The sequence below is a fragment of the Vipera ursinii genome (assembly GCF_947247035.1).
Source record: "Vipera ursinii genome assembly, chromosome: 1".
Taxonomy (NCBI): domain Eukaryota; kingdom Metazoa; phylum Chordata; class Lepidosauria; order Squamata; family Viperidae; genus Vipera; species Vipera ursinii.
The window spans coordinates 229,041,529-229,067,288 of NC_139512.1; the positions used below are offsets into that span (position 1 = coordinate 229,041,529).

At 38.8% G+C, this 25,760-nt stretch overlaps 1 protein-coding gene across 1 annotated transcript in view; it reads right to left on the reverse strand.

The window, feature by feature from the left end:
• Window positions 1-25,760, reverse strand: part of DST (dystonin) — a gene marked incomplete at its 5' end in the record, with an annotated part of 334,605 nt that overhangs the window by 105,137 nt on the left and 203,708 nt on the right. Inside the window, 13 exons of the mRNA XM_083349122.1 lie at window positions 259-458; window positions 4,130-4,259; window positions 4,646-4,881; window positions 5,465-5,533; window positions 10,892-11,015; window positions 12,018-12,174; window positions 13,790-13,956; window positions 14,110-14,427; window positions 15,064-15,272; window positions 18,255-18,378; window positions 20,639-20,815; window positions 23,179-23,724; window positions 24,791-25,075. Of these exons, the coding sequence (XP_083205248.1) occupies window positions 259-458; window positions 4,130-4,259; window positions 4,646-4,881; window positions 5,465-5,533; window positions 10,892-11,015; window positions 12,018-12,174; window positions 13,790-13,956; window positions 14,110-14,427; window positions 15,064-15,272; window positions 18,255-18,378; window positions 20,639-20,815; window positions 23,179-23,724; window positions 24,791-25,075 (2,742 nt within the window). The remainder of the gene's footprint in view (window positions 1-258; window positions 459-4,129; window positions 4,260-4,645; window positions 4,882-5,464; window positions 5,534-10,891; window positions 11,016-12,017; window positions 12,175-13,789; window positions 13,957-14,109; window positions 14,428-15,063; window positions 15,273-18,254; window positions 18,379-20,638; window positions 20,816-23,178; window positions 23,725-24,790; window positions 25,076-25,760) is intronic.

The following is a 25,760-nucleotide window of genomic DNA, read 5'->3' on the forward strand; positions in this document are numbered from 1 at the left end:
TACATTGTAGATTACTCTAAGCTCAGAGACCACCTAGGACTCCTTTGCCTCGGTGAATGCAACCTCTGAAAGATAGACACTGGATTTTTTTTTAGCAAACTTATTGTTATTTTTTTATATTCATTAGGAAATCTATAGCTTGCAGGAGAAAGTATACTACACTAGAATTATTGATAAATTGATCACAAAATTTAGTTTGGTTATATTTTGAACAGAAAAAGAACACAAGCTCCATACCAAAAACAGTAAAATATTTACCTGGACTTGCTGCTTCTGTGTGTTTAGCATATTTGGATCAATTGATAGTGGTCCAAGCACGCTGATCATTAATTCTTTTTCAGCCAGCCATTGGTTTAACTGAGCCTCAGTTGCCTGAAACTGGGTCAGGTAATTTGATGATTCCTCCATTTTTTTCTGTCTATCAGCTGCTACCTGGCTGAGTTGACTCCATTTAGAATCTATGACAAAATAAACACTGAATTTTAAAATTACATCTTAGAAAATGCTTTTCTTCAATAATGGAGAGTGGACAGCAAACCTCTTAAGCCGATAATAACACACTGGCATAAAAAAACATACCAGAAGAGGAAAATAAATATTTTGGAAGAGGGTAAATGGATGCTTACAAGCTGTCTTTAATATGTTAGGTCATCCAAACTGACCCAGTATCCTTCAGAAATTTACTCTTATTACACGGCAGGTTATTCATAAAGTCCCTAGAGTAATGACAGTTTCTTCAGACCATCACACCTCAAGTCTAAGGCTGTTTTACTAAAATTCTCATGAGTGGAAGAGCATGGACCTCCTCAAATTTTGCCTCACTATTTATTTTCAATTTGATGGACTCATATACCAACAAATCACCAAGGAGATCACCACTCTCAGGACTCATAGCAGAGACTGCAAGGCAGATCCTGAAAATTATAGCATTCCTACACATACAAGCAAAAGTATGGATGTGGTATGTGGATGACACCTTTGATATGAAAAAGTGACAACTAGAGAAGACACAGCAAACAACATTTCAAAGGAATAAAATTCACAGGGAAAGAAGTAAACAACAACACTCTGCCCTTCCTGGATATCCTCAACTACTCTATTAACCAAGTGCTTTACTACTGAAATAGCAAACCATCCACAGGAGAAGCTGTATAAGAATATTAATCAGATGACTAAAAACATCTGATTAGCAGCAACCCAGAACATCAGAAAACAAAAACAGACCACCTATACAACATCTTCCAAAGAATGGATATCCACATAACTTTATCGAAAAGGGCCTTGACCACAAAACCACTATATCACAAGCAATACCAAAAGGAGAACACTGCCACACATCAAAAAATTCTCAAAAACAACCACAGACTATTACAATCATATGACATCACCATAGCACCATAGCACACAAGTCCTCCAAAATATCTTAAGTAAACTAAAAGACCCAATAGGGCAAGAAGAAAAAAAAAGGAGTCATCAACAACATTCAGTCTAGGAACTGTAACCGCACTATCCACAACTAACAAACAGAAGACTAGCAAAACACATCCATGAACACCAACTAGCATTCAGAAGACACAATGAAACCTCCTTAACTTCACAGCACATGGACAAACTTAACCAAAGTTTCAACTAAGAAACTATGAGCATAATCAAGGTAAAGGTTTCCCCTGACCAGTTGTATCTGACTCTAAAGAGCGGTGCTCATCTTTGTTTCTTAGCTGAGGGAGCCAGCATTGTTGGAGGACCTTTCCATGATTATATGGCTAGCATGATTATAGACCAAGGTGCATGGAACACTGCTACCTTCTCACTTAAGCGGTACCTATTAATCTACTCACATTTGCATGCTTTCGAACTGCTAGGTGGGCAGGAGCTGAAGCAAGTAACGGGAGTTCACCTCATTGTGCAGTGCTCGAGTCTCAAACCTGGACTGTCAGCTTTCCAGTTGACAAACTCAGCGTCTTTAACTGCTGAGCCATTGCACCTCCTCATGAGTATCCTAGACCAAACTAAATCCAAAAACGCTTGGGAATTCCTGGAAGCTTGGCATTCAGACACATCAGACATCAACAGGCACACAGATAAACAATGTTTATACAACATTCAAAAGAGACAATAAAAGCCCAAAACAGCTCCTAATCAGCAATAAACATCAAGATAAGCAAGGATTAACACCAGACAAACAATCAAGTAGGAAACAATACCCTAATCAAAGAACTACCAACTCAGACAATCAAGTAGCAAGAACAACCTAATCAAGGAGCTCCACCAACACTAACAGGACCAGTTACTGTATATAAACAGAGAGCAAACCCTACCCCCTTCTAGCACTGAAATTGTGACATAGATGGGTAATAAAATGTCTGGAAAAACCCAGCTCAGAGAGCAGCAGCGATTGCACAGTTCAATCCTGAACTATAAATATTCTCCACTATTATACCAATAACAATTTGTTTTATCCTTTATCAGTATACTGGCTTTTTACCAAACAGTAGCTAAAATAAAGCATGGTATAGCCAGTATCTGTAACCATGTGCCTCTTTATTTTGGAAAAGGACTGAGACTTGTATTGTGATGCTAAAGCAGTGGTGGGATTCAGCTGGTTCGCACTTTGGCAGAACCAGTAGCTAATTTTTTTGTTGCCCAAGCCCATAATCGACTTTCAGAAGCCGCATCCACACAGAGAACCGGTTGTTCACATATTTGAATCCCACCACTGTGCTACAGCATCACTCTGACATGTCTTTTGGACACCACTGAGCTTCGTCTGAAATCTGAGTGAGTCAAGGAAATTTTAATACATTACACAGAAGAAGAGGGAGCTAATTGTCCATGTGAATTAGCTTCCCATGCAGTTTTTCTGCTTTTAGTATTATTAACAAAATAGGGCATAACATATTTTTCCTGAACTTAGAACAAAGCCTAATTGTATATGTAATCTCTGTCTATTTATATACTGCTGCAGTGTAATTGTTTCTTTAGACTGACCTACTTATTTGCCTATGCCCTTTCCTTAACTTCTTTCATGGTTATTTATATTATTGTTACATATTTACAGCTTCCTGTCCTGCAGCTTTGTATGGCAATGCTCACCACAATCAATAATGCACAAATTAACAAGCATTTTTTGAAGTACAACAATTCCAGGAGAGGTGGGAATAGGAGAATTGTTATGCATATCTTTTTTGTCCAAATATGGTCATATTTTCAATATCTGGCAAAAATGTTTAAGAGGGATGTTTTAGAAAAATAGCCAAATGACACAAAAGACAGAAAATGTATTAGAGAACAAAAAAAGAGCATGAAGATACATAAAAAGGCTGTTTTCCATACTAACTCTACAGTGTCAATGCTTTGGTCTTGATTTAAGCTGAAATAGCAACAAAATGGGCATAGAAGCTTAACCTTCAAATATTTTCATCTTGAATAAGTTGGAAGAAAGGTGGAGTTTACACTCCAAAAAAATGCACTGAATTACAGTATATTCAGAACTGCTATAGCAGACATGTCAAACTCGCGAGGTCATGTGACTTTGTGCAACACATCGGAGCTTTTTCGCCAATGCCAGCAATGGGGTAGGTGTGGTTTCCCAGTGACGCGTCCAGCCCATGGGCCGGCAGTTTGACACCCCTATGCTATAGCAAACTTCAACCTACACAAGAGTAAGTAGTATAAGTAAACAGCTGTATAAATGACACTGTAGCGCAGACATGTCAAACACAAGGCCCGGATCCGGCCCGCGAAGTGCTTTCATGCGGCCCGCGAAGCCATCCTGGAAACAGTGAGGGAACGGCCCCCACTGCCTTGGCCCTGGCCCAGAGACCCTCCTTCTGCCAGAGACCCTCAGATCTGTCCCACTCCTGCCCAGGCCCCCATAGGCCCCCTTGATGCGAACGATGTAGAGCTGGCCATGCCCACCCAGTAGGCCACGCCCACCCTTGCCATACCCACCCAGCCCCCTGAGGGCAACCGCAATGCTGATGCGGCCCTCAATGAAATTGAGTTTGACACCCCTGCTGTAGCGCTACAAATAGTAATATACAAGCAGGTACTGAGTGCGGAGTTTAAATATATTAACGTATTAACTTTCAGACCTATCCAATGCCTACAGGAAGCAAAAAATTAATACCTATTTTGTCCAACATTTGTTTCCATTTTGGCACCTCAGAAGAATCAGGGTTTTTTTCCAGCAACTCTGTGACTCTGTCCTTCAGCTCTTGCACTTTACTCTCATTCTGCTTCAATTCTGTCTCAAATAGCTATAAAAACAAACAAACAAAAGCACAAGCAAGTGTAGTAGAAGTACATAAAACTAAAATTTTTGATTCAATGGTGAGCAAATGGTTTCTTTATCTGTTTAAGCAAATTTAACAGTCAGCCAAATTCAGGCTATTAAAAATGAAATTCTGATTGTACTACAGATATAACTTACTTATTGTTAAATATTTTTTGGGATCTGTAAGACTGCTTAATCACCAAGCAGTAACACCACTAACATATTTAGCAGATATCCACAATGAGTCTATGCAAAAATGTATGGCAGAATGGTATTCTATATCATTAAGCTGATCTTCCCATAAATCTCAAAAATTCACTTTACACATTAATTATTCTCCAGAGACAAGTTTTGAAGATTGAAGATTACCTTATGCTGATCAACTTTTTCTTTAACCGTTTCACTGTCAATAATAGTTGTTTCCCATTTGGCTGCAACTGTGTCCATTTTCTGTAACCATTCCATCATAGAACTGGTTTCTTCTTGAATATTTTGCATATTTAAAAGCATTGATTCCAATTCTGATCTTTTGTCCTTCAGTGTTGCTCCCAGCTCATCATAACTCTGATTTACAGCTGACAAGCTATTTTGAATCGTGGTCAGCTCTGTGAGAGAGGGGTTCACATGTATTTATCTTAAAAACTAAATTACATAATATTTCATCTGAAGATACAAAAGTTTAAAATTTTATTTACACACACACACACACACACACACAGAGAGAGAAAGAGAGAGAGAGAGAGAGAGAGAGAGAGAGAGAGAGAGAGAGAGAGAGAGAGAGAGAGAGAGAGAGAGAGAGAGATTTGCTTGTTCAGCTGATAGTAAAGTATAGACAAAACAAATTCTGTGAAGGAAACTTCATGTCTTATATGTTTGACTCCCCGTGGTAGCTTTTACATATGCAAAGTTGCACATTCTTTTGAGTTATTTTGTTTAATCCTAACAGAGGCATTACCTATACAGTATATATGGAATTGGATTTTGTTTTCGTGGACCAACATAATTGCTTTTTAATATTTGTGCATGAGACAAATTTGGAATTCTGGTTCTCGCCCTGATTCTTAGATAATGATAACCACACCAAAGAAATTATGGGATTTCAGGAAATTCATTAAGGGTGCAAGTCAAGACTACTATAACATATAGTAGTCTATAAATCTAGATGAAATACAATTAACTGGTACTTACCTTTGTTTGTCATGAAACCCTGATTACCAGTAGCTGTTGCATCTCCATTCAGTATTTCCCCAGGTACATCTAAAAAAATGAAAGCCAAAATTCAAAGTTCATAATTATTTAAGTAATTTTAAGATTCTTTTTCATCAAATATAGGGACTAGACTAAATTTAACATGGAAACATAAAAGATCACATCCATTTTTAAGAAATTACCTTAATTAAAGGTAATACATATTTGATTGGGAGTATGTTACCAGTAGAGCAGAACCCTCCATTTTCCTTGATCCCATTTTTCCCATTTCCCATTAGGAACAAAGGTCAGATATTATTGGGGTGGTGGGGGAGAACCCTTAATTTCCCTCTCTAGTCCAGGGGTCCCCAACCCCTTGTCCATGGACTGGTATTGGGCCGCAGCATGCCAGCAACCGGTCTGCACAAACAAGCAAAGCCCCATCTGTGGGATGCAGGCAGCACACAAAACCACACACTCTCCAGTCCATGGAAAAACCTTTCTCCACGGAACCGGTCCCTGGCGCCCAGAAGGTTGGGGACCTCTGCTCTAGTCCTCCTTAGATGGTCTTTAACTTTTACAGTTGATCACATTATAACCAATTCCAATGCTATGTGTAATTTATTTCTCAGCTATAAAATTTGTCTTTGGAAGGTTGTGAGTGATTATTTGAACAAGCTGTACTCAACCATTGGAGGTTGGCCTCTGCTGTTTTAAGAATTTTATTGTAGTAATCAAGGAATTGTCCTAGTAAGAGATTCCTTGGCCTGATGTAGGATCTTCTGTTTCATCTAAAGAGTGTTTCCAAATCATGCTGTCACTGAATTAATGTCTTTATGGTTCTTTCACTAAGAGATATTTACTAGTAGATGCAGCAGAAGCCGGCCCAGGCAATCATAATCAGTAGGCTGGTAGGGAGACAAGTGGTTCTGCTCTCTCACTGTTACTATATTATACAGGGAACTTTTCCATCAACAACAACAGAAACCTGTCCTGTCTTTCACATTTAGAATCTAAAGATCTCTCTCTCTCTCTCTCTCTCCCTCTCCCTCTCCCTCTCCCTCCCTCCCTCTCTCTCTCTCTCTCTCTCTCTGAACAGTCCAGTATTTATACAATACATTTTATATTCCTAATCTTTAATTATATTTTTATTTTATTTAATCTTCTAGGACTAAGCAGTATATTATTATTCCCATTTTACAAATGTCGAAGTGAAACCTGTACAATAACTTGCTTAAAATTCAGTGCTTGAAAAGGGCTTTGAACCCCCTATCCTATCTTACTGCCACCAGTAGAACCATATTAATCTAAACAGCATCTTAGTTATGGGGACATCTTCATACCAACATAATATAATTATTCATTATAAAATCAGTCCTCCATCAGCACAACAGAAGTGTTGTAGTAAGAAGCTGAAAACTGATAGAAAGGAGATTCAGAACTACACAACAATACAGTGGAAGAATGACAATCAGGATTACATTCTTGCCTGAAAGTAAGCCTTCATACAAAAGAACTTACTTCTGGAGAGAACTGTACAGGGCAGGGAGCTTAAATACAAAGACTCATGTCCCAAAAATTGTGCGAGAAAGCATCCTGTGCATATTTTGCAAAAATGCAAGACTTGTTTGCATCTAATATTTGTTGCTTGAAAGAGGATAACAAACTCTTGTTTTGCTCTTTTGGAATAAAAAGGTAAAGGTAAAGGTTCCCCCGCACATGCATGCTAGTCGTTTCTGACTCTAGGGGGCGGTGCTCATCTCCATTTCAAAGCCGAAGAGCCAGCGCTTGTCCGAGCACGTCTCCGTGGTTATGTGGCCAGCATGACTAGACGCCAAAGGCGCACGGAGCACTGTTACCTTCCCACCGTAGTGGTCCCTATTTTTCTACTTGCATTTTTACATGCTTTCGAACTGCTAGGTTGGCAGAAGCTGGGACGAGTAACAGGCGCTCACTCTGCTACACAGCACTTGGGATTCGACCTGCCAAACTGCCGACCATCTGATCGACATGCTCAGCATCCTAACCCACTGAGCCACCGCGTCCCTCATACTTTTGGAATACAGTACCATAATTCAGCAAATAATTAAAAAGTCGACCCTGCACTTGTTTGTTCTGGACCATCTGCTCTAATTTCTGAAACAGTGAGAAATGCTCTGTATGGCTAAGTTGAAAAAGTGCAATCGTGACTTAACTAAGTTATAACTCTATAACTGTGCAAAAGGGTTCTAAATGTTGTTCGAGATCATTTTAGGGCAAATGAAATGTGAAGTAAGAGGCAACCCAAACATCATCACTTTGTTGTGTGATTAGTAAATTTCTAAATCACAGAACTGGTTTCAGAAATGCTGACTTTTAGCTGGGTCAAAGCCAACTTGATGATGCATTAAAATATCTATTATTTATGACAGAAATAAGAGCTCTTATTAGTATCTATTGCTTTTCATTATAAGCAAGATTGCAAAACATGATTATTTAATGGAGCAAAATTAATTGAAGCCTTGGAAAAGGCCAAATTATTCACTTCTCATTAGCAGGTGGGAAGTGAGCATTAGTCTAATGGCAGCTGGAACATAGGGAGACAAACTAAATCAGTTACGTAAGCAAGTTACTCTCGTAATACAATAACAAGACCGTCCTATACTTCACTCTGTGGCAGAATTCTCACTAGTGTATCAGCCACTAACCTTCCACTTTTCAAAGTAAATTTAATACAGAAGTGAGCAGCACTCTCAGCAGATTTATGCTATTAAAATAGCATTTCTTTTACCTGTTAATATGAATCAGCAGGTCCATGTGGTCTCTATTCTAACCTTGTTTGAATGGCATCTTTAAACCTGGTTTTCTCCGTCAGGCCTTGAACTAAGATCAATGGGGGCTGCTTGTGGGAATGTTTTATGCTAAAGCCATGTGTTTATTTTACTCTCATTAGAGGTTCATGCCTCTTTTCTGTTTTAGATTATTCCAAACTGTTTAGTGCTCAGTGTCATTATGGAGTCAGGAGGGTCTTACAAATTTGATAGGCTGATAACTAGACTGCTACTGCTACCAATGGTGAAATCATGTGAGGTTTCTAGATTTTTCTCTCTCCTTTCCTGCCTTAGGAATTGACTATATTTTTTTACAGTGCTGTACTTTAGAAAGTTTAGATTCAGCTCTTTTTCCTTCTCCTCAAGAAAGATTTTCACAGTACACTCAGACGCACAGAATTTTTCAGGCTTAAACTCTCCTCTGATAATACTTAAAGCCAGTAATACAGTGGAACAAAATGTGCAGACTGTGGAATGCTTTGGGCCGAGTTCCCCAAGAGTGCTTCAGAGTAAGAAAAAGATCATATTTGCACCCTGAGTACATCCCTAAACTTTTGGGCACCAGGGACCAGTTCCGTGGAGAAAGGTTTTTCCACGGACCAGAAGATGCGTGGTTTTGTGTGCTGCCTGCATCTTGCAGATGGGGCTTTGCTAGTTTGTGTGGACCGGTTGCTGGCATGCTGTGGCCCGGTACCGGTCCATGGACTGGGGGTTGGGGACCCCTGCTTTAAAACATCTGTACCTTTTTTTTAATCCCTTGGCAGTTGCAGAAAACAGACATGTCTGAAGTGCTGACTAACATTAATGGGGATGCAAATAGCCATACTGCTTCCTTGAATCATTCTCAGGGTCTGGATTGTGCATTATAGGAATGTGAGACATTTAATTAATTTACAGTTTGTAACATGCTACAAGATGGGAGATTCTTGGTTGGCATACAACAAAGTAAACAAATCAAAACAGCATTTAGATTGCTAAAGCCATCCCAAGATGGATGGTACTAAACAATCAGCTGGATTTAAGATATCAGGAGAATGGAATTATTTTAGCTCCCTTATTGAATGTCAAGGAGGAGGACTGTGAAGGCAAGGAATTCTAAAACACAGGGGCCAAAATAGAAAAATCCTACAACCTAATCAATGTTCCTTAACCCAACCAGGAGAAAAAACTCAGCAGGCTTTCTCAAAATATTACTGGGCAGATTTAGTCCACTAGTCTAAAGACTGTACCTAATGTGCATTCACCTCTGGATAAAAATCCCATAATTATCTTGAAACACAATGCCCAGTTGCTACAATACAGAATGAAGAGGAGTGGTGGGCCTGTCCCAAGATATTTTGTATCCTGAGGTAAAGTAGTCATGAACAATGACAACTTTCTCCCTTATTCAATCAAGGTATATGGCAGAGGTCCCCAACCTTTTGGGCACCAGGGACCGGTTCCGTGGTGAGAGGTTTTTCTGTGGACCGGAGGGGGCGTGGTTTTGTGTGCTGCCTGCATCCCATGGATGGGGCTTTGCTTGTCTGTGCAGACCAGTTGCTGGCATGCTGTGGACCAGTACCAGTCCATGGAACGGGGGTTGGGGACCCCTGGCATAATGGTACTCAAGATTGATCAACATATTCTGGCAGTGAGGCAGAAAAATCTTACCCTCACAGAACAGTAAATCAAGTAAATAAGATATACTACATTCAATGCCAGCAAAAATCAGATACCTAAGATAAGTAGCCTGTCTACCTAATGCCAGCACCAATCCAGGTATTTTTAAGCTATCACAGCTGTTCTGATCACTACACAGTAGATGCATTAGCCCAACTATGTGGGACAGTCACTTCTGAGAACTGCATTCTATTCTCTCTTTTGAGCACTCAGGCCTAAAGACCCTATGAGAGCATCACATAATGAAGCAGGCCTCTGTTGTTGCCGAGTTGGTGAGTAAACTGTGTCATAATCTCCAATAACAAGAAGAAAATGTTTCCCACAACAATCATGAATGAAGAGATCGTGAAGATAAACACGAGTAAGCTTTGTGCTTTTGAACACCACCATTCTTGACCATGACTAGCACATTTCCTATCTCACGAACTGTGGGCCAGAACTTTAGGTTTTCTGTCCCCAGCACAAGCACCTACCACAAGCCAACTTTACTGAGCTGTGGTATCACAATATTGTTCTGAACCTTACTTGCTTGAATGCGATCTTACAACACAAATGCAAAAGGGCAAACTTTTCACTGAAATATCGCAATACAATATTCACAATTTGCCTCCCCTGCTTCCTTCCATAAATAACATGCTTTTGGTCTGCTGTTTATTTCTCCACAGGAGCTAACGGAAACTTGGAACAAAACAAACTCCACAGAAGAAGCAAGACAAAATATGGCAAAGGAGTGTAACAGGGCAGAATGGCTGCAAAGGAATCAGAAAAAGGACGTTTTGCTATTAAAGTAGGAAAGAAATGTCAACTGCTTACAAGAAAGTGTGTGTGACAGGAACTGTATCTTATCCTGCTTGAAACCATACAATGGCAAGCAAGCAATTGGTAAGATATCCATGGGTATCTAAGAGTATGAATGTATCAAATGTATCAAAGAATTACGCTTATCCAGGCAACATACCTGACTTTACTCCCCATGATTTTGCAGTGGAAGTCACAGCAATAATTAGGTTACACAAAGCATTTCCTCTGCTATTCATTTTCTTAAGATCAGGTGCCTTTGCATTCCATTCATCTTCCAAATCCTAAGGAATGAACAAACTATTATTTTCAATAGTAACTACAATTATCATTTGGAGAGAACATATCTACACTCGAAAGGACTTAACATGACTAGATATGCTTTTCTCCTATCTTGTTTTATCCATTATGACAGACATGTCAAACACAAGGCCCGGGGGCCAGATCCGGCCCGCGAATTGGTTTCATGCGGCCCACAAAGCCATCCTCGAAACAGTGAGAGAAGGGCCCCCACTGCCTTGGCCCTGGCCCAGAGACCCTCCTTCTGCCAGAGACCCTCAGATCTGTCCCACTCCTGCCCAGGCCCCCATAGGCACCCTTGATGCGAACAATGTAGAGCTGGCCACGCCCACCCAGTAGGCCGTACGCAGTTTAGCCACGCCCACCCAGTAAGCCACACCCGCCCAGTAGGCCACACCCACCCGGCCCCCTGAGGGCAACCACAATGCTGATGCGGCCCTCAATGAAATTGAGTTTGACACCCCTGCATTATGATGTACAATCTATACTCAGAATTAACCTTAAAAATATCAGAACTCAAAACTTCCTTTGAAATTCTGCAGCGTTTATTAACTACATACAGGAAGTTTATTAGCTACACTGGAAGCTGATGAGCAAAGGAGAAAGTGGCAGGGACATACATTACACCTTGTCCTACTTGCCTCTTAAAGAACAGAAGTATTTAGAACAATATTCATTATTTCCCAGAAGAACATGTGGAAGGTAATATGTTTATTTTAGGTTTGAAACCACACACATTTTCCATTTTATACATGCTCCCATTACACAAACATTTGTACATAATGAGTGGCTCTCTCCTTTATAATGCATAGGAAAACCCTTGGACACTACACAGGTTTAATCCATTCTGGCCTGAATTAAATGAGTGATACCGCACAAACAATAGTGTTTGCAACCCCTTCAGTTCAGAGACCATTGTTTAATTAATGGACATACAAATCCTTTGTCCGGAAGTACTACCTGTAAAAGACAAACACAGTTTATACCTTGGTGCTTTGCAAATGTTTCTTTAAGCTCTCAGTATTTAAAGAGGGCTGTATATGGGGAATTCTTCCTGTCGTTTCGTCTATCCATTTCTTCAGAGCCTCAATGTAACACCTGAACGCATCGATTTGTTGTTGGCAAGAGGACACATCCTTCTCTCTATAAAATTAAAAACAGAAAGAGTGAATTGGGAAAGTTGTGGCCTCCCTGACCTCGGAATTAAACATGCAGTACTTTTTCTAAGTTAAACCAGTTGTAAAAGCTGTATTCAGAGTGCCAATATATATTGAAATAGTTGGATAAAGTTAACCGACAGCTGGGACAAAAAGAAAAACAACCCTCCTTGAGCAGGCATACTGCATCTGTTCACCTGAAGACTGGCAAAAGGTTCTACAGATATCCAGATCTTAAGCCCTTAAAAAGGATTACCACCACTTTGAATTACACATGGAAGAAAACTGGCAACTAGTGTAACTTGTCACACCAAAGGCGTAACACAGGCGTATCACATTGCTGCATCAGTAACTATTGAAATGCTGCATTCTGGACCATTTGCAGCTTCTACGTAATATTCACAGGCAGCACACCCCCCCTCCCCACCAAGTGCACTGCAGTAATCCAGACAGGATGAGACCCAGTGTCAGGACCCACCCCAATCCACGTCTTAGGAAAACAAAAACTCTTGGAGTCAGTTCTAGTCCAAAAGGAATTTTTACTAGGACATGCTTGGTTGTGGAAATACAAGACAGGACTTGATATTGTTTTACAAATCGAAACTTTATAAACAGTTCCCGGTTCAACCCCCCCTTCCCTCAACCCCATTTGGTCAGCCCCCCATCATTTTACTTTGTGTCATCCCTTTCGTGTGAAAAAAAGGAACTTCGAATCTTTATGGTTATTGCCTTCTTCCTCTACAAATTCAAATGGAGACACAGGCCAGATGCCTTCTTCTCTAACCCTCCCTTTTGTTCCCCCAGTTCAAAAGGTTTCCTTGGTCTTTGAAATAACCTAAGGCAGGCTGAATCTACATCCGCTCCTCCTTCCTCGGGAGATGGCAGAATCCAGGAGGGGGGGGATAATGTTTTAAACATACATTTATGAATGTGATATAAATGGATTCTGACACCCAGGCATGATTCAATAGATGACCATAGAGGGACGTCACAGTGTTATCCTCTCCCCAAGAGAAGCATTCACAATTGTGTGAATCCATCCTCCTGTTAACTTTCCAAAGCTATCACCAATCAGGAAAGGCAGAAAACCAAAGTACAGGGGACAGAAGTGAAGTTATACAGAAGTATGCCCACTTAAGACCCACAGGCTCAAACTAGAAACTAAGTCGCCTGTCCAGCTGGCACCCAACTTAGAACAACCTAGTGTTATACTGCAATACAAAAGTACTAGTCAGTATTAAATATAATTTTATCTCTCATTTATGAAACATGCCATTCGTTATATGAACAACCTGCCTCCAGAAGCTGTGAATGATCCAACACTGGAAGTTTTTAAGAAGAGACTGGGCAGCCAGTTGCCTGAAATGGTATAGGGTTTCCTGCCTGAGCAGGGGGTTAGACTAGATGATCTCCAAGGTCCCTTCCAACTTTTTTTTATTATTATCTAAATTATTGCCAAAAGGCTCTCAAATAAAGTCATGTTAATTGTAATCTATTAATCATTAATCCACAAAAAAAATCAGTAACTTTTTGACAGCCTTGTTGTTGTCATCTAATCATTATCTTTCATCTCCATTCTACAATTCAGTCACTTTACTCACTTTTCTTGTATCATCTCTTCCATTTCCCTGAATTTCTTTGACAAGACATTTACTTTTTCTAACACTAATGACTTGTCTCCTGGTAGAGCACGAGGAGAAAGTTCTTCAATGAGGTGTTGCAAAACTTCAAGATCTTTCTTCTGCTTCATCAATTCTGTGCTGGTTTCCTATAAAATGAAGAAAGAAACTGCTTTATACCTGACTGGATAACCCTAAGATTCAACTTTTAGTCCTTGAACTTAACAGCTTCCGTTATCATTTTAGAGTGGTATTCAGTAAAGGCCAGAACAGCACTTCATAGGATGAAAAATACACTGTACCTGCACACAAAAGAACATTTCAGCAACATCCTTTCCTGGAATATCAGCCTCACTGAGGGCTTGAGCTTTCTTGTCGAAGAATGACTGAAGTTTGTCAGACAGACATTCAAACAGCTCTACTCTGGTCTTCAAGTTTTCCATGTCTTCTAGTTTTTTCTTTTGTTTATTATGAGCTTCGCAAAACCTTTGGGAAAGCTCATTCATTTTAGCTTCTAAGGAAGACGCAGTTGAGGGATCTGCAGTTTCCATGAATTTCTTTATTTTTTCTTTCATGGCGTTTAGGCTGCTCTGACGGCCTACAATGTCTTGTTCTAGTGCCTGAAATAAAATTGTTTCAGAAAATGTCCCAAGATAATGGGTCTGCATTATCTGTTATGCATGAAATGTGATTGCCAGCACAAATGAGTAATTGACTTCTAAAGTCAGCTACTTCAGTAGTTCAGTACGCATTTAGGTGTAAAAAAGACAATAGTTACTTAAGGACATTGGTAAAGTATATCTTTGGTTTTGTTCATCAACTGATACCCCCCATATGAAATTGATGTTGGTATATTCAGACTAAAAGATTTGCATAGAAACATCTCACTTTGGGATATTCAGCTTACCAGAATATTATCAGAACATACCGGTATATGTACTATGGGCCCTAAAGAAAGTTAACTGGGTGGCCTCACATAATAACCATGGTTTCCCCGAAAATAGCTTGTTTAATAAACCACTCTGTCCTAGTTCACTAGGCTAAATCATAAAACATGACTAATCGTCTGCAATTACTGGAATCACAAATCGCACAAAGACAAAATCAAGCAAACTGTACTATAGCTTGGTACTGGCCACTGTTTTGAAGCAGGGTTTATTCTTCTTTGATTCTTTCCATGCTATTCAAATCATTCTCTTCTCTTACAATTTTCTCCTTATTAGAGAAAGAATTGGTTCTATTAAAGTTCTACGTACCATATTTTTGCCAATGACATCTTCAATAGCAGCAGAGTTCAAAGGCACTTGGCCATGTACCTCAAGATTCTTCTCAACACCATTCATCCAATCCAGCATCTCATCTAATCCATCCTGAACGCTTAATGAACGAGTCAAAGTTATTTGGAGCTTTTCATTATGATCGTTCACTGCTTTAGATAACTGGTTATACTTATCTACAATAGTGTCTGAAAAGAAAAAAAAGTCTGTTGGGTTGTGGCAGTAGATAAATCTTTTATTTACACACACACACACACACACACACAGAGAGAGAGAGAGAGAGAGAGAGAGAGAGAGAGAGAGAGAGAGAGAGAGAGAGAGAGAGAGAGAGAGAGAGAGATATCATGCTGGTGAACCTTATAATAGAAGGGGTTATCTTCTATAGCAGGAGTCCCAACCCCCAGTCCGTGGACCCGTATTGGGCTGCGGCATGCCAGCAACCGGTCCGCACAAACAAGCAAAGGTCCCATCCCTGGGATGCAGGCAGCACACAAAACCACGCACTCTCCTGTCAGTGGAAAAACCTTTCTCCACGGAACCAGTCCCTGGTACCCAAAAGGTTGGGGACCGCTGTTCTATAGAATTATATCCAACAATCCATCTTCTGTAAAATTCTATTAAATAAACCTGCAGAACTTTAAAAGGAAATTTGCCGATCTGAATGTGACTTCTAAATGTCCCTTAGCAATAAGATAGGTCTATAGAAGTCTTCAAGAAGAAATCTGTATGTGAACTCAGAATACAAGCTGAAAACTGAAATGGCTTATCATGTAAGTTACCATTTCCATGCCACAGCATGGATGCTGTGCTATTTCTGAGATCTACAGTACAGGGTCATACCTTGCATTTATCTCCACAATCAGGATTTCGAGTGTGTTATGGTTTCTTTTCCAGATTTCTCTCTATAAGTGCTTCAGAAGCATAAGGTATTCAGCTAATCTCATTTGTCAGTTAAAAAAAGAGTTTAAACTGCTTTTCCTTTTCAACTATTTTTCTTTTTAGTTTCTAAAAGATTCATCTAAGTTAAATGAATATTTATTCACCCACAGTAACTGTTTTCCTATATTCGTTTTTTTCCATTTATGTCTAGGAAACTGGTAAAATACAAGACAATGGTTCCTTGGAGATGTTCATAATATGGATTATAAATTCATAATAGAGATATTATGAATATTATGAATCCGTAGATTCATAATATGAAATATAGGAGGAGTTTCACATTAGCCAACTTTGACAATATGTTTCCAGGGGTTTGAAAAGATCTAATTCATTCTATTTCAGATCTATGTCTAGAGTACCTGAAATTTGTGGATAACGCTGGTGGATTCATCCTGTTAAAACACTACCTAATTATAGCAATTCTAAGGAACCAGTGCTAAGGTGAAAAGACTATAATTTTTTAAAAGAGGATTTCACCAAATGTTTTTGAATCACTCTTGAAGATCATTACTGTAAGTCTCACTAAATTACCTTACATTCTCACAATAAAGATTGATAGATAAAAATGGGCTTTTATGAATTACATGTCGATCGGAAGGTCGGCAGTTTGGCGGGTCGAATCCCGAGTGCCGCGTAACAGAGTGAGCACCTGTTCCTCGTCCCAGCTTCTGCCAACCTAGCAGTTCGAAAGCACGTAAAAATGCAAGTAGAAAAATAGGGACCACTACGGTGGAAAGGTAACAGCGTTCTGTGCGCCTTTGGCGTCTAGTCATGCTGGCCACATGACCACAGAGATGTCCTCGGACAAGCGCTGGCTCTTCGGCTTTGAAACGGAGATGAGCACCGGCCCCTAGAGTCGGAAACGACTAGCACACATGTGCGGGGGAACCTTTACCTTTACCTATATACAATATTAATTTTTCTATGAAATTACAGGCCTGTCTTTTGCACACTTTTATGCAGCATAAATAATCATGGGTAATAAAATAACAGACATAAAAAGATTAGATGGCTAAATAGACATATAGAAATTTATCAGCATTAAGCATTGCAAGGCAAAAATAAAAAAATAGCAATATATGTTAAATAGATACTACGTTAAACAGATTTCACATAATCCAGGATTAAAATCAAAGAAGTTAAGCCTTAAGTTAGCATGCCCAGTTTTCTCTTGTATCTTTAGATCTTTATATAAGTTCCAGTAATCCGTATAGTTTGTTAGACCAGACCAGTTATAATTTTTAAAGTAATGCAAAAACTTCAAATATCACCTACTCTAGATTCTACGGTTTAATTTACTGAAATAACAGGATCAGGCCTAGATCCAAATTTTATTTAATCAGTTATTAACCACACATTTCTTGGGAACAGTCTCTCTATATCAATATACGTATTAAATTAAGTCACTGAAATTCGTAATTACCTAATTGAATTCAGGTATGTTCAGCTTATAATGCTTGAGTGCACTATGAATGCACTTCTCCAATTCTTTTCTGCTTAAAATATGAAACAAAATTCTACATATGCCTGGCTAGTTTTCATGTTCACTAGGCATGTGCAGAAATTCTTTAAACATAACCTGGAAATCTGAAAAAATTGTTTTCTTTGTTTGGTAAACAGCTTTTATCTTGCTAAATTCTCTATTTTTTTTCTTGCAGATGTCTTACATCTATTTAAAAGATATGATTTGTATTATATAGCCAAGGATACATTTTGATGTAAAGCAGATGCTCTTTCATAATGTCATAAATAAATTGGAAGGTCACTGTAACCTTCATGTAATTTACTCTTGTGTATTCTCTGTCCTCCATCTCAGCCCCCGCAGTCCATTTGCACTTCAAAACCGGTTTACACATACACACACAAGTCAGAAAGTTAGCATGAATCAGCGTTTAAAAATGATCTGCTACAATCAGATCTGGTTCAAAAATATTAGTTCACAACTGAGCCAAATTTAAGCACTATTAAATAAATCCTATGACTTTATATTAAACAATGGCTCTCCCTCCCTCTAAATTTAAGTAAAAGCTGGATAATGATTTACTGTCTGTAGATTGAAAGCATCAAATGTGAGGAGCTGGATCCGAAATTTGGCTCAGAATTAAAGAACAAAGGTAGAAACAGATGAGTCAAGGAAGGAAAAAAGAAGGAGTCACAAAGTCAACCAGAGCAGAAATCTCCAAATGTGAGCAATGGAAGAAGAAAACAGAAGAGGCTGTGACTCATCTTACCCAGTGTATGCTGGATTTCATCTTTGTCCGGCAATAATTCTCCTCTCGTGTCGAAAAGCACTTCAGCTGCTTTTTTCAATTTCTCTACTGCAACCTGATGACTAGATACTTGTCCTTGAAGCACCTATAAAATTGTACCATTTAAAAATATATATTTATATATACATATACATATACATATACATATACATATATACATACATACACACACACACACACACACACACACACACACATATATATGTATATATGTATATATATATATATATATATATATATATATATATATATATATATATATATATATATATATATATATATATATAGTCACGTTCAACACAACATGAATTCTTGGTCTGGTGCAGCACAAAAAATGAATATTAATTTTCATTTGAGCAAGCAGTGTACTATGTAGCCTGTTGCTGATTGTACTCTTATTCAATTCCATGAGGTTAGAAGAAACTTTCCTGGCATATTTTGCCCTCTGTGACATATTTCTCTCTTTCCTTACCCAGGCTTTTGATAAAGAGTCATCTCAATGACTGAGTGCGTGGTTTCTTTGGGTTGTCCCATAGCTGTGCCTTAATTTATTATTTTGCTATTTTCAGTTTCAGTAATGTGTTGACTTTATTGTATTAAGATGTAATTATTTTTCATTATTGCAACAATAATCACTTTTCCCATGAGGGTTGGGGCAGGTGTTGCTTTGCTTTTTAAGGAAAGCCTTGGAGAATACTAGAAAAAAAGCGAGGACCTCGGGGAATGAAGAGCATTTTGAACACTTAATCTCGGTAAAAGGATTATCCTATTCATGCAGGCAAGGTCACTGTCTTGGTCACTGTCTTGCGGGATTACCAAGTAGTTTTATCAGCTGCAAAAAGTAGCTTTGGCTTAAATGAGACTTTTTTTAAAGCATTTGTTTATTTATTAAATCAATTCGCTTTTTTTAAAATCCCATTTATATCCCGCCCTTCTCCGAAGACTCAGGGCGGCTTACAATCTAAAGAACTCATCTCCCAAGTATAACTGAGGGAGGCTAACGATGGACACTGTAAGCTGCCGAGAGTTACCTGGTGGTAAGATGGGCAGCCAATAAATTTGATCAATTGACAAACAAACGAACAAGCAAAATTCCAAGAGCAACAAACAGTAGGATAAAAATTGTAGGCTTGTGATATCAAACCCAATGAACATTCAACAGCAATGGTAATCTCCCAGCCCATCTAACCTCCCAGCCCTCTGGCCTGGACCACATTCAGCAGTTGCCCAAAGTTCAGTCACTCATTCAGCAACCATTCAAAGTTATTACACCACTGAACAGATGGTCCTTATGACTGGTCCTCGTACTTATATCAGTCACAGCATTCCTGTGGTCATATGATCACCATTTGTGATGTTCTTTGCCAGCTTTCTACAAGCAAAGTCATTGGGGAAGTCAGCAGAAGGTTGCAAGTGGCAACCATGTCTTGTCCTTGCTTAACGATCTGTGGTGATTTCCCTAATGATGGCATTAGGAAGTGCCAGAATTTCCATCACTAAACAGCACAGCCATGTGACATCATGTTTTACAGCCATGTCATTTAGTGATGGAAATTCTGGTCCCAATTACCACTGTTAAGTGAAGACTAAAGATGCTCCCTACCTCTTTTATGAAATTTAACCCAAACTTATTTTTAATACATTTGAAACTTCTGAATTAATGCTGTTCTCTTTTTCTTGATAGGCAACAAGTCTGTAGTTACTTTCAAAACGATTCCGAAGACACATAGGCAGTACCTTTCTAATATTAGGTAAAGCACCACAACATTTTCAAGCTTTTAAAAAAAGCATCAAGTAAACGTGTTGTTCCTGTAAGAGTCATTTTAACTTGAAAAAGTGGAAAAAAAAATCAAAGCCTATCCAACCTTGATCAGCAATTTTATTTTAACTCAAGAAAGTATTTTGTGCATACTTTCCCTAATATCACTTTCTTACACATTTTGAAAAAGTTGAAGTATTGAAAGGTATTTGTATTCAGGCTATCTTTTTTTTTCTTTTAGCGACCCTGTAATTCCTTGCATTGGGGTGAAGTCGGGGCGATTGAATGGAGCTCAAGAGTTTACTGGCTGGCTGCCCCTCCTGACACTTATGTGGAGTTCACAGCAGATAATTACTCATTGCATCCAGAGAGAAAAATTATCTGCCACTACCTAGGACTGAACTCACAGCCTCCTGATTGTGAGGCAAGAGCTCCACCTTTAGGCCACCACACCACTAATTCAAGTTATCATACAGTTTCAGGAAAATCTGCATTGGGCAAATTGCATTAAAATACGGAGGGTTTTCCTTTTTTTACCTTGTAATCTGCCCTTGCCCTAATGTCTTTAACCTAGCACAAGATTTACCTTGGTTTCTTCTAGCTGCCTTTGGAGATTTTTTGGATCCCCAGCAATTGCTTCAGATAGTTGCTTATTCACAACTTGTTCACAGTCCTGGAGTCCAGACAGAAGTCCAGATGCAGCATCTTTGTAATTCTGGTATTTATCAACCAGATCTTTGAGATTATTTCCAAAGATACTACACTAGAAGGATGTAGAATAGAAAACAACATTTAAAAAGGAGAAATGTTTTTTAAAATTATATTTGTAGTTATACCCTTGTAATTTGCCGTAGGCATTCATTCCATACTGATTTTGTCAGAAACTGTTCCAACAGTGGATAAAACTTAATTCTACTTAATTTTGCTATATGGTCTTTTCACGTTTCAGTTGTAATAAATCAACATTTGGACCTAAACACACAGTGGTAAGATAGATGGGAACAAACTAGGAGATCAAGTCAAGAAAATACTTGTGGCCATCTCATCAAGAAATACAAAAATCCAATGACAAATTATTTATGTTTTTAATCTTATTGTAGTCCCAGTGACTGCATTCACACAATTAGCACATCAATAAATTTGATATCTATATTTCCAAAAAAACCCACACCAAAACGTTTTTTTGAATAACAGTTAAAAGACCAGATGACTAGATGTATTAAATGGAATATTTAAAGATTAAACATATTTTTAATTATGGTTAAAAGATAAGAAATCTTGGAAACAAACATATATTAGCTTAGGAGGGATATATATTTTAAGTAGTATGTTTTTTTTTATGTTTCTTTACTCTTGCTCTCCTTTCTTTTTTTTTACTGTTTTATCTATTCCTTAAGAAATGTAAAAGTGCTGAGATGGATCATATGGAAAAAATAGACTTAATTTTTTAAAAAAAATTGAGAGAATCTTAACCAGTAAGAATACTTTGAATTTTGTGGGAGAAACAAATTTAAATAGGACTGTAACAGAATCTATGATGAAGCAACCAAAATGATTGGATAGAAAAGAAATATACTGGGGTGTGTGTGTGTGTGTGTGTGTGTATACATACACACGAGGACATTTTGAGGAAAAGAGTAAATCAAGTAAAACCATTATGTGAATTATGGATTATAGAAATCAATTGTTAGTGATTGTTTTACAAATGTAAACCCAGACAACACACTGTTCACCAATTATTAAGTGATCTATGTTTTAAAAAATCAATAAAATATATTACAATTTTTTATTATATTTCCACAAAATGCTATTGATTTTATACTATTAACATTTTCTACAGTATGGTAGAAGCTTCCTCTTATTCACTGTTTTATCAGCAGTAGGAAATTGGTTTTCAAAATACTGGCATATACCATTTTCTTTCAGTGAAGATAAAGGTAATAGTTTGAGGAAAGGGTGATACTTCCCTTTGTGCTCATTGGAAAGATCTGCATTGGAAGAATCTAATTTTAGAAGTTTTCTCATCGTTTTTTTCTCTCTTCTGACTACTGAGCAATTGTTTTATTGATACACTTAGCGCCATCTAGTGGACATATGCCAAACTATATACATGGTAAAAAAATTGACTATGAAACTTCTGTAGATTGTAGCAAAGTAATTAACACTGAACTTTGTATGCACTACTAGAATTTAAGGTTTAGAAGTGTGTGTTTAATAAATTCATTGTCTTAACACACAACTGTTTGGCCTTAAAGCTGCCTAGCAGAATTTTAGCTCAGGCTAAAACAGTTGATTCACCTACACCAATAGGTGAAGGCCAAACTATATAGAAGTTCAAAGGTTAAAACGTGCTCTTTGAATTATACCCAGAAACCTCCTGGAAAACAATCAAGAAATCACAAGTAATAATGTGCACCTGGTGTGGAATTGGTACATAAATCATCAGGAAAAAATCATTCAGACAGATTTTATGTATATATTTCCAACCAATTTTTAGCCTCATTTTCAGAAATGTCACTAGGTCTTCGCTGGCTGTATTCAGGAATGGTCCCAACTAAAACACTGTGCTCACTGCAAAACAGGCAGTCCTTGACGTAGGTCCATTTGATTAGCGATCATTCAAAATTGCAAGAGCCCTGGAAAAATCTGCTTATGATTGATCCTTGCACTGAGAACCACTGCCACATTGTCACAGTCACATGATGAAAATTGGGGCACTTGGCAACTGGTATGTATTTATGACGGTTGTAGCTTCCTGGGGTCACGACTGCCATCTGAGACTTTCCCAGCCAGCTTCTGACAAGGAAAATCAATGGGAGAATCTGGATTTGCTTAATGACCCTGTGATCCACTTAATGGCCACAGTGAATTGCTTAACAGTGGCAAAAAATGGGACAAAAATCAGGCACAACTCATTTAATGACCACCTTGCTCAGCAATAGAAGTTCCAGCACCATCTGTGGTTTGTTGAGGACTAGCTGTTTATCAGCTAGTCGCTTTCCCTCAGCCCAATCTGACTTGGAGAGATTAAAAAATATGGGGAGAACCAGACTTGGAAAACTGTGAAGCAAGGCAGGATATGATGCAATAAATTAGAAAATCCCATGCACATACAATTCAATTTACCTTAGAGTAGAGAGTTTTGAAGCGACTAGTTGCTCTATCCAGCTTATCCTGTACTTCCATGTAAGTTGATGAAGTATCCATGCCTTCTTTCTCATATCTGACACCTTCTGTTTTGTTGCAGGATTTAGCAGCCTCCAATACTCTCTGTCCAGCAATGGTGATAAACCTCAAATCCCCTTTGTGAGAAATGACATCTTCCGAAAAGCTTTTCTGCCTTTGCAGTTTGATGACGATGCCACCGAAGTCAGAGGCCCCAATCTCCAGGTTCTCCAGTTCTTGCTCTGCCAGCTGCAGCCAACTTTCAAATTCCAAGTAATCTGCATCAAATTTCTCAAGCTCCTCCTGTAGCGAGCGTGTCAATTTCAGCTTCTGCTCGGATTCAGCCAATGCAGTGTCGTACTGCACCTTCAGCTCCTTTAAGTTCTTTTGGATTTTTTCTTTCTCCTCTGGTGAAAGATGATGTCCTTGCTTCTCAAGCAGAGCCTGGGCGGATTGTGTTGCTACAATGACGGCTTGTTGCTGTGAAATAATTTTTTCATGTTGCGCCTGGGGAGAAACCCAGAGTGCATGGAATTAGACTTTTGCTCTACAGCAGGACACCATTTTTAGCAAATTTCTATTCATAGAATATTGAAAATCACTTAGAATCAACAACTGATTCTTTGCTACCGGTATATGCTACCACTAATTCTCATTTAATCTCTCACTGCCAAAATGATCACATCCAAACATGTTAAAACTTATTCAAAAGGTTCTGCTTGAGATCATGTCGAAATATGTATTTTTGTAATCCTTAGAAGTAACATAGGGCAGCAAATATACAGTATATAATACTCCTTCCTGCTGTTTTCCCCACAGCAAGAAATCTGTGACGTGAATTGGGCTGAGAGAGAATGACTACCCCAAGGACATCCAGCTGGCCTAATACAGGACTCGAACTCACAATCTCTATCCTGGTACCTTGATCACTACACCAAACTGACTCATCATATACATTTCATCACGTATGCTTCTTGGGTACAACATGGACTTATTTCTAATACTGAGGCCCTGATTTATAGGGGCGTTTAGGCTCCTTTGTATGTAACCTGTTGTTGTATTATGTTGGAAAGAGTTTTTCCCCCCACTTTCTGCTGACTTTTCTTTTCTCTGAGTACCTTCAACTCCAAAGTAGAAATCAAAACCACCTCTTGGTTCCACTCTTGAATCTTGTGATATAATTTCCGATGAGAACTCTTTGAGCCTTGCAGTGCACCAAGAAAAATGTGGCATTTCCAATAGTTCTGGAGATTTAGGGACTTAAAATGGTCCCAGCAATAAGCTTTGATTCCACTAGACCAGGGGTGTCAAACTCGCAACGTCATGTGATGTGTCGCAACGTATCGTGTCTTTTTCCCCATTGCCGGCAATAGGGTGGGCGCGGTTTCACCATGACGCATCCAGCCCGCGGGCTGGCAGTTTGACACCCCTGTACTAGACCTTATTTTACATATTCTAGTCTGTTTTAAGCACAGTCCAGAATGTGTATTCGTTTTGCTCCATCCATACCTCCTTCCCCCCCCCCCAGGACAAGAATGAAATGCTTGCAATTACTAATAGGTGTAAACATTACCTTAGCTTTCTGGTATTGCATGTTGAGATTATCATCCAACAGTGTATGTCGTCCATCTACAATAGTTTCATTCTGTTCTTGGGTTTCTAGCAAGTTGCCATTTACTTCATCCTCCTCTCCAATCAAATCCTCTCCATCTCCTTCAGGAAAATGAGTACCATTCTGTTTGATTGTTGGCTTGCAATCTGTACCTCTACGGTCGGCATCCTTGTCAACATTTGACAGCCAATCCAGAAGATTTTCTATCACATTTTTGCTCTCTTCAAGTTGTTGTCTCGCTGCAACCTGAACAATTGAAGTTCAAACCATCAATAGCTTGCTCAGAAACATTCACAGGTAAGAGATACAAAAATGTCCCCAATCTATTATAGTAATGCAAATTTTGGTTGAAAACGAAAGAACTTTCTGGATACCAAAACCGTAAGCCTAAAAACAAATGTGAAAACAAAGGCAATCCTTGATAAAATAATAATAATAATAATAATCCTGTGCACTGATTTTATGCTTGCTTTCCTTCCTTAAAATATTGCGATTCTTTGGATACAACAACAACAGCCAGGTTATTTGGATGCCAACAGCAATAGCAATAGAAAGCAGTAGTCCTCACTTAACTATGGTAATTGGGACTGGAATTTCCAACACTGCTGCATAACCAAGGTGCTTAGTGGCAGCAGTTCTGGTACTTTCAGTTGCTGTCATTCAGCAAATACTGTGCCATCATTAGGCGCAGTGCCACGTGTTCATCATTTGCAACCTCCTGCCAGCTTCCCCATCGACTTTGCTTGTCTGATGCCAGCAGTGAAGGTCTCACCATGGTGACTTTGCTTGTCTGATGCCAGCAGTGAAGGTCTCACCATGGTGATCATGTGACTATGGGATATTGCAAGCAGGTTGCCGAGCATCTGGTTCACGATCGTGCGACTGTACTGATGTTGCCTAAGTCTTAAGCGTCACTTGTTCAGCACCATCA